Raw genomic sequence first — 9,769 nt, forward strand, 5'->3', positions numbered from 1 at the left:
GGGGGGGCGCCAACCCAGGATGACCACAACAGTGAATCAACCCACTCAGGTGACGCACCCCCTCCAGGGACGGCATGAGAGAGCCCCAGCAAGCCAGTGACTCAGCCCCTGTAATAGGGTTAGAGGCAGAGAATCCCAGTGGAAAGAGGGAACCCGGCCAGGCAGAGACAGCAAGGGCGGTTCGTTGCTCCAGAGCCTTTCCGTTCACCTTCCCACTCCTGGGCCAGACTACACTCAATCATATGACCCACTGAAGAGATGAGTCTTCAGTAAAGACTTAAAGGTTGAGACCGAGTTTGCGTCTCTGACATGGGTAGGCAGACCGTTCCATAAAAATGGAGCTCTATAGGAGAAAGCCCTGCCTCCAGCTGTTTGCTTAGAAATTCTAGGGACAATTAGGAGGCCTGCGTCTTGTGACCGTAGCGTACGTGTAGGTATGTACGGCAGGACCAAATCAGAGAGATAGGTAGGAGCAAGCCCATGTAATGCTTTGTAGGTTAGCAGTAAAACCTTGAAATCAGCCCTTGCTTTGACAGGAAGCCAGTGTAGAGAGGCTAGCACTGGAGTAATATGATACATTTTTTGGTTCTAGTCAGGATTCTAGCAGCCGTATTTAGCACTAACTGAAGTTTATTTAGTGCTTTATCCGGGTAGCCGGAAAATAGAGCATTGCAGTAGTCTAACCTAGAAGTGACAAAAGCATGGATTAATTTTTCTGCATCATTTTTGGACAGAAAGTTTCTGATTTTTGCAATGTTACGTAGATGGAAAAAAGCTGTCCTCGAAATGGTCTTGATATGTTCTTCAAAAGAGAGATCAGGGTCCAGAGTAACGCCGAGGTCCTTCACAGTTTTATTTGAGACGACTGTACAACCATTAAGATTAATTGTCAGATTCAACAGAAGATCTCTTTGTTTCTTGGGACCTAGAACAAGCATCTCTGTTTTGTCCGAGTTTAATAGTAGAAAGTTTGCAGCCATCCACTTCCTTATGTCTGAAACACATGCTTCTAGCAAGGGCAATTTTGGGGCTTCACCATGTTTCATTGAAATGTACAGCTGTGTGTCATCCGCATAGCAGTGAAAGTTTACATTATGTTTTCGAATAACATCCCCAAGAGGTAAAATATATAGTGAAAACAATAGTGGTCCTAAAACGGAACCTTGAGGAACACCGAAATTTACAGTTGATTTGTCAGAGGACAAACCATTCACAGAGACAAACTGATATCTTTCCGACAGATAAGATCTAAACCAGGCCAGAACATGTCTGTGTAGACCAATTTGGGTTTCCAATCTCTCCAAAAGAATGTGGTGATCGATGGTATCAAAAGCAGCACTAAGGTCTAGGAGCACGAGGACAGATGCAGAGCCTCGGTCCGATGCCATTAAAATGTCATTTACCACCTTCACAAGTACCGTCTCAGTGCTATGATGGGGTCTAAAACCAGACTGAAGCATTTCCTATACATTGTTTGTCTTCAGGAAGGCAGTGATTTGCTGCGCAACAGCCTTCTCTAAAATTTTTGAGAGGAATGGAAGATTCGATATAGGCCGATAGTTTTTTATATTTTCTGGGTCAAGGTTTGGCTTTTTCAAGAGAGGCTTTATTACTGCCACTTTTAGTGAGTTTGGTACACATCTGGTGGATAGAGAGCCGTTTATTATGTTCAACATAGGAGGGCCAAGCACAGGAAGCAGCTCTTTCAGTAGTTTAGTTGGAATAGGGTCCAGTATGCAGCTTGAAGGTTTAGAGGCCATGATTATTTTCATCATTGTGTCAAGAGATATAGTACTAAAACACTTGAGCGTCTCTCTTGATCCTAGGTCCTGGCAGAGTTGTGCAGACTCAGGACAACTGAGGTTTGGAGGAATACGCAGGTTTAAAGAGGAGTCCGTAATTTGCTTTCTAATAATCATAATCTTTTCCTCAAAGAAGTTCATGAATTTATCACTGCTAAAGTGAAAGTCATCCTCTCTTGGGGAATGCTGCTTTTTAGTTAGCTTTGCGACAGTATCAAAAAGGAATTTCGGATTGTTCTTATTTTCCTCAAGTTAGAAAAATAGGATGATCGAGCAGCAGTAAGGGCTCTACGGTACTGCACGGTACTGTCTTTCCAAGCTAGTCGGAAGACTTCCAGTTTGGTGTGGCGCCATTTCCGTTCCAATTTTCTGGAAGCTTGCTTCAGAGCTCGGGTATTTTCTGTGTACCAGGGAGCTAGTTTCTTATGAGAATTTTTTTTAGTTTTTAGGGGTGCAACTGCATCTAGGGTATTGCGCAAGGTTAAATTGAGTTCCTCAGTTAGGTGGTTAACTGATTTTTGTCCTCTGGCGTCCTTGGGTAGGCAGAGGGAGTCTGGAAGGGCATCAAGGAATCTTTGTGTTGTCTGTGAATTTATAGCACGACTTTTGATATTCCTTGGTTGGGGTCTGAGCAGATTATTTGATGCAATTGCAAACGTAATAAAATGGTGGTCCGATAGTCCAGGATTATGAGGAAAAACATTAAGATCCACCACATTTATTCCATGGGACAAAACTAGGTCCAGCGTATGACTGTGGCAGTGAGTGGGTCCAGAGACATGTTGGACAAAACCCACTGAGTCGATGATGGCTCCGAAAGCCTTTTGGAGTGGGTCTGTGGACTTTTCCATGTGAATATTAAAGTCACCAAAGATTAGAATATTATCTGCTATGACTACAAGGTCCGATAGGAATTCAGGGAACTCAGTGAGAAACGCTGTATATGGCCCAGGAGGCCTGTAAACAGTAGCTATAAAAAGTGATTGAGTAGGCTGCATAGAGTAGGCTTCATGACTAGAAGCTCAAAAGACGAAAACATCATTTTTTTTTTTGTAAATTGAAATTTTCTATCGTAAATGTTTCTGTTGAAAGTTTCTGTCGGCTGAATGAGCGACACCGGTTGAGCGTTCCTACAGCATTTCCTTCCAGAAACCGTGAGAAAGTTGTCCGGCTGCGGGGACTGTGCCAGGGGATTTACACTACTATCTGTACTTACTGGTGGCACAGACGCTGTTTCATCCTTTCCTACACTGAAATTACCCTTGCCTAACGATTGCGTCTGAAGCTGGGCTTACAGCACAGCTATCCTCGCCGTAAGGCGAGTACAGCGACTGCAATTAGAAGGCATCATGTTAATGTTACTACTTAGCTTCGGCTGTTGGAGGTCCTGACGAATCGTGTCCAGATAAAGCGTCCAGAGTGAAAAAGTTGAGGAAAAAATTAATAAATATGTGAACGGTAATTAAAAAGTGAAAACCGTAAAGTTGTCAGGTAGCAAAACAGGTTGGCAACAAAACGCACAGCAACTCGAAAACAAGCCTGCAAGTTGTGACCGGAAATGACGTCACATTACACACATTACTGTGTTTACAGGAGAATATAGTAACATTACTGTGTTTTCAGGAGAATATAGTAACATTACTGTGTTTACAGGAGAATATAGTAACATTACTGTGTTTACAGGAGAATATAGTAACATTACTGTGTTTTCAGATGACAGGAGAATATAGTAACATTACTGTGTTTTCAGGAGAATATAGTAACATTACTGTGTTTTCAGATGACAGGAGAATATAGTAACATTACTGTGTTTACAGGACAATATAGTAACATTACTGTGTTTACAGATGAGAATATAGTAACATTACTGTGTTTACAGGAGAATATAGTAACATTACTGTGTTTTCAGATGACAGGAGAATATAGTAACATTACTGTGTTTACAGGACAATATAGTAACATTACTGTGTTTTCAGATGAGAATATAGTAACATTACTGTGTTTACAGGAGAATATAGTAACATTACTGTGGTTTCAGATGAGAATATAGTAACATTACTGTGTTTACAGGAGAATATAGTAACATTACTGTGTTTACAGGAGAATATAGTAACATTACTGTGTTTTCAGATGAGAATATAGTAACATTACTGTGTTTTCAGATGACAGGAGAATATAGTAACATTACTGTGTTTTCAGATGACAGGAGAATATAGTAACATTACTGTGGTTTCAGATGACAGGAGAATATAGTAACATTACTGTGTTTTCAGGAGAATATAGTAACATTACTGTGTTTTCAGATGACAGGAGAATATAGTAACATTACTGTGTTTTCAGGAGAATATAGTAACATTACTGTGGTTTCAGGAGAATATAGTAACATTACTGTGTTTACAGGAGAATATAGTAACATTACTGTGTTTTCAGATGAGAGGAGAATATAGTAACATTACTGTGTTTTCAGACGACATGTGGAGAATATCAGTGATGAAGTACTACACTGCTGAGGGTAAGGAGGCCTCTGGTATCAAACACAGACACACACAATCTCTCTGTTTCCCCCTGGGTAGACATAACTAACCTGTGTATGTATATGTCTGTGTGTCTCTCTCTACCTCTCTCTGTCTGTCTCTCTCTCTACCTCTCTCTGTCTGTCTCTCTCTCTCTACCTCTGTCTGTCTCTCTCTCTACCTCTCTCTCTTTCTACCTCTATACCCCTCTCTCTCTCTCTCACTCTCTCTCTACCTCTACACCTCTCTCTCTCGCTCTACCTCTACACCTCTCTCTCCCTCTACCTCTCTCGCTCTCTCTCTCTACCTTTACATACCTCTCTCTCTCTCTCTACCTCTACACCTCTCTCTACTTCTTGCTCTCTCTCTCTACCTTTACACCTCTCTCTCTACCTTTACACCCCTCTCTCTCTCTACCTCTACACCTCTCTCTCTACCTCTCTCTCTCTACCTCTACACCTCTCTCTCTCTCTACTCCTCTCTCTCTCTACCTCTACACCTCTCTCTCTCTCTCTAGGTGTGTTGGAGTGGCCGTTCTGGATGAAGCTAGTCATCGTGGCGATAGGCATGTCAGGCGGACTGGTGTTCATGTACGTCCAGTGTAAAGTGTACTGGTTGCTATGGAGACGACTCAAAGCCTTCAATCGCATCATCACTGTGCAGAACTGCCCCGAGAAGCCGCCGCCCACCAACGCCGTGCTGGCCAATGGGAATCACCCTGAGGCCGTGGAAGTCCCAATAGGCCCCGCCCCCGAGGTTATCCAGATGGACTCTGACCTCTCGGAGGAAAACCCCGTCTGACACACACACACACACACTCACACAACACACACACACAGCTCTTGGTAATGCACCCTCCCTATAGCCTATCAGAGCCCAGCACACCAAAGAGTCATAATGTGACGTAGCCAATAAGAGCGTCTGTTATAGAAGCAGCTGTAGATTAGCCAATCAGAGCGTCTGTTATAGAAGCAGCTGTAGATTAGCCAATCAGAGCATCTGTTATACTCTCTCAGTATTCAATATAAACAGCCTGAGGAGTAGCTGATGCGTAGAACCAAGTGTTCAAGGGCTGGAACAAAACCCTGCACACCTTGCAACTCTCCAGGAGGAGGGTTAGAGTCATAGAGCATATTTATTTATGCTAGTGTTTACTCTCTCTCTGCTGGACAGGATAGAACTGTGGTATTAAAGGTCCCGGTCTGTCACTATGACGACTAGAAGTCTATCTGAAGAGCTGTCTGTCTGTCACTATGACGTCTAGAAGTCTATCTGAAGAGCTGTCTGTCTGTCACTATGACGTCTAGAAGTCTATCTGAAGAGCTGTCTGTCTGTCACTATGACGTCTAGACTAGAAGTCTATCTGAAGAGCTGTCTGTCTGTCACTATGACGTCTAGAAGTCTATCTGAAGAGCTGTCTGTCTGTTACTATGACGTCTAGAAGTCTATCTGAAGAGCTGTCTGTCTGTCACTATGACGTCTAGAAGTCTATCTGAAGAGCTGTCTGTCTGTCTGCCTGTCACTATGATGTCTATCTGAAGAGCTGTCTGTCTGTCTGTCTGTCACTATGACGTCTAGAAGTCTATCTGAAGAGCTGTCTGTCTGTCACTATGACGTCTAGAAGTCTATCTGAAGAGCTGTCTGTCTGTCACTATGACGTCTAGAAGTCTATCTGAAGAGCTGTCTGTCTGTTACTATGACGTCTAGAAGTCTATCTGAAGAGCTGTCTGTCTGTCACTATGACGTCTAGAAGTCTATCTGAAGAGCTGTCTGTCTGTCACTATGACGTCTAGAAGTCTATCTGAAGAGCTGTCTGTCACTATGACGTCTAGAAGTCTATCTGAAGAGCTGTCTGTCTGTTACTATGACGTCTAGAAGTCTATCTGAAGAGCTGTCTGTCTGTCACTATGACGTCTAGAAGTCTATCTGAAGAGCTGTCTGTCTGTCACTATGACGTCTAGAAGTCTATCTGAAGAGCTGTCTGTCTGTCACTATGACGTCTAGACTAGAAGTCTATCTGAAGAGCTGTCTGTCTGTCACTATGACGTCTAGAAGTCTATCTGAAGAGCTGTCTGTCTGTCACTATGACGTCTAGACTAGAAGTCTATCTGAAGAGCTGTCTGTCTGTCACTATGACGTCTAGAAGTCTATCTGAAGAGCTGTCTGTCTGTCACTATGACGTCTAGAAGTCTATCTGAAGAGCTGTCTGTCACTATGATGTCTACAAGTCTATCTGAAGAGGTCTCTGTCTGCCTGCCTGTTTGTCTGCCTGCCTGCCTGTCTCTAGAAGTCACCATTACAACCAAAAATAACCTATTCTATACTGAACTAAAATATAAACACAACGTGTAAAGTGTTGGTCCCATGTTTCAGGAGCTGAACTACAATATAAACACAACGTGTAAAGTGTTGGTCCCATGTTTCAGGAGCTGAACTACAATATAAACACAACGTGTAAAGTGTTGGTCCCATGTTTCAGGAGCTGAACTACAATATAAACACAACGTGTAAAGTGTTGGTCCCATGTTTCAGGAGCTGAACTACAATATAAACACAACGTGTAAAGTGTTGGTCCCATGTTTCAGGAGCTGAACTACAATATAAACACAACGTGTAAAGTGTTGGTCCCATGTTTCAGGAGCTGAACTAAAATATCCCAGAAATGTTCCACACGCACAAAAAACGTGTTTCTCTCAAATGTTGTGCACTAATGTGTTTACATCCCTGTTGGTGAGCATTTCTCTTTTGCCAAGATAATCCATCCACCTGACAGGTGTAGCATATCAATAAGCTGATTAAACAGCGTGATTATTACACAAGTGCACCTTGTGCTGGGGACAATAAAAGGTCACTCTAAAATGTGGTTTTGTAACACAACACAATGCCACAGATGTCTCAAGTTTTGAGGGAACGTGCAGGAATGTCCAGCAAATAATTGCATGTTCATTTCTCTACCATAAGCCATCTCCAACGTTGTTTTAGAGAATTTGGCAGTACGTCCAACCGGCCTCACAACCTCAGACCAGGTGTATGGCGTCGTGTGCGTGAGTGGTTTGCCAATGTCAACGTTGTGAACAGAGTGCCCCATGGTGGCAGTGGGGTTATGGGCAGACATAAGCTATGGATAAACGAACACAATTGCATTTTATCGATCAGAGATACCGTGGCGAGATTCTGAGGTCCATTGTCGTGCCATTCATCACCTCATGTTTCAGCATGATAATGCATGGCCCCGTGTCACAAGGTTCTGGACTAAATTCCTGGAAACTGAAAATGTCCCAGTTCTTTCATGACCTGCATCCTCACCAGACACATCATCCACTGTTTGGGATGCTCTGGATCGATGGGTAAGACGGCGCGTTCCAGGTCTCGCCAACATCCAGCAACTTCACACGGGTCTGAATACTTTCAGAAGGCTACAACCTTTACAGTGGAGTTACTGACACAATGAAACTGACTGGATACAACCTGACTGGATACAACCTGACTGGGTACAACCTGACTGGGTACAACCTGACTGGATACAACCTGACTGGATACAACCTGACTGGGTACAACCTTTATAGTGGAGTTACTGACACAATGAAACTGACTGGATACAACCTGACTGGATACAACCTGACTGGATACAACCTGACTGGATACAACCTGACTGAATACAACCTGACTGGGTACAACCTTTATAGTGGAGTTACTGACACAATGAAACTGACTGGATACAACCTGACTGGATACAACCTGACTGGATACAACCTGACTGGATACAACCTGACTGGGTACAACCTGACTGGATACAACCTGGGTACAACCTGACTGGATACAACCTGACTGGGTACAACCTGACTGGATACAACCTGACTGGGTACAACCTGACTGGGTACAACCTGGATACAACCTGACTGGCTACAACCTGACTGGATACAACCTGACTGGGTACAACCTGACTGGGTACAACCTGACTGGATACAACCTGACTGGATACAACCTGACTGGGTACAACCCGTATAGTGGAGTTACTGACACAATGAAACTGACTGGATACAACCTGACTGGGTACAACCTGACTGGATACAACCTGACTGGGTACAACCTGACTGGATACAACCTGACTGGGTACAACCCGTATAGTGGAGTTACTGACACAATGAAACTGACTGGATACAACCTGACTGGATACAACCTGACTGGGTACAACCTGACTGGATACAACCTGACTGGGTACAACCTGTATAGTGGAGTTACTGACACAATGAAACTGACTGGATACAACCTGACTGGATACAACCTGACTGGATACAACCTGACTGGATACAACCTGACTGGGTACAACCTGACTGGGTACAACCTGACTGGATACAACCTGACTGGGTACAACCTGACTGGGTACAACCTGGATACAACCTGACTGGGTACAACCTGACTGGATACAACCTGACTGGGTACAACCTGACTGGGTACAACCTGGATACAACCTGACTGGGTACAACCTGACTGGATACAACCTGACTGGGTACAACCTGACTGGATACAACCTGACTGGGTACAACCTGACTGGATACAACCTGACTGGATACAACCTGACTGGGTACAACCTGACTGGATACAACCTGACTGGGTACAACCTGACTGGGTACAACCTGACTGGCTACAACCCGTATAGTGGAGTTACTGACACAATGAAACTGACTGGGTACAACCTGACTGGATACAACCTGACTGGCTACAACCCGTATAGTGGAGTTACTGACACAATGAAACTGACTGGATACAACCTGACTGGGTACAACCCGTATAGTGGAGTTACTGACACAATGAAACTGACTGGATACAACCTGACTAGATACAACCTGACTGGGTACAACCTGACTGGGTACAACCTGACTGGGTACAACCTGACTGGATACAACCTGACTGGATACAACCTGACTGGATAAAACCCGTATAGTGGAGTTACTGACACAATGAAACTGACTGGGTACAACCTGACTGGATACAACCTGACTGGCTACAACCCGTATAGTGGAGTTACTGACACAATGAAACTGACTGGATACAACCTGACTGGGTACAACCCGTATAGTGGAGTTACTGACACAATGAAACTGACTGGATACAACCTGACTGGATACAACCTGACTGGGTACAACCTGACTGGGTACAACCTGACTGGATACAACCTGACTGGATACAACCTGACTGGGTACAACCTGACTGGGTACAACCTGACTGGATACAACCTGACTGGGTACAACCTGACTGGGTACAACCTGACTGGATACAACCTGACTGGATACAACCTGACTGGGTACAACCTGACTGGGTACAACCTGACTGGATACAACCTGACTGGATACAACCCGTATAGTGGAGTTACTGACACAATGAAACTGACTGGATACAACCTGACTGGGTACAACCCGTATAGTGGAGTTACTGACTAGCCATGTTCAAGAC

At 44.0% G+C, this 9,769-nt stretch overlaps 1 protein-coding gene across 1 annotated transcript in view; it reads left to right on the forward strand.

Moving 5' to 3' along the window:
• Positions 1-7,139, forward strand: part of LOC116361498 (E3 ubiquitin-protein ligase MARCH7-like) — a 43,924-nt gene extending 36,785 nt beyond the window's left edge. Inside the window, exons 7-8 of the mRNA XM_031815966.1 lie at positions 4,270-4,314; positions 4,833-7,139. Coding sequence (XP_031671826.1) covers positions 4,270-4,314; positions 4,833-5,116 — 329 coding nt within the window. The 3' untranslated portion in view covers positions 5,117-7,139. The remainder of the gene's footprint in view (positions 1-4,269; positions 4,315-4,832) is intronic.
• The last annotated feature ends 2,630 nt before the right edge of the window (positions 7,140-9,769 follow it).

The sequence above is a fragment of the Oncorhynchus kisutch genome, unplaced genomic scaffold (genome assembly GCF_002021735.2).
Source record: "Oncorhynchus kisutch isolate 150728-3 unplaced genomic scaffold, Okis_V2 scaffold719, whole genome shotgun sequence".
NCBI lineage: Eukaryota > Metazoa > Chordata > Actinopteri > Salmoniformes > Salmonidae > Oncorhynchus > Oncorhynchus kisutch.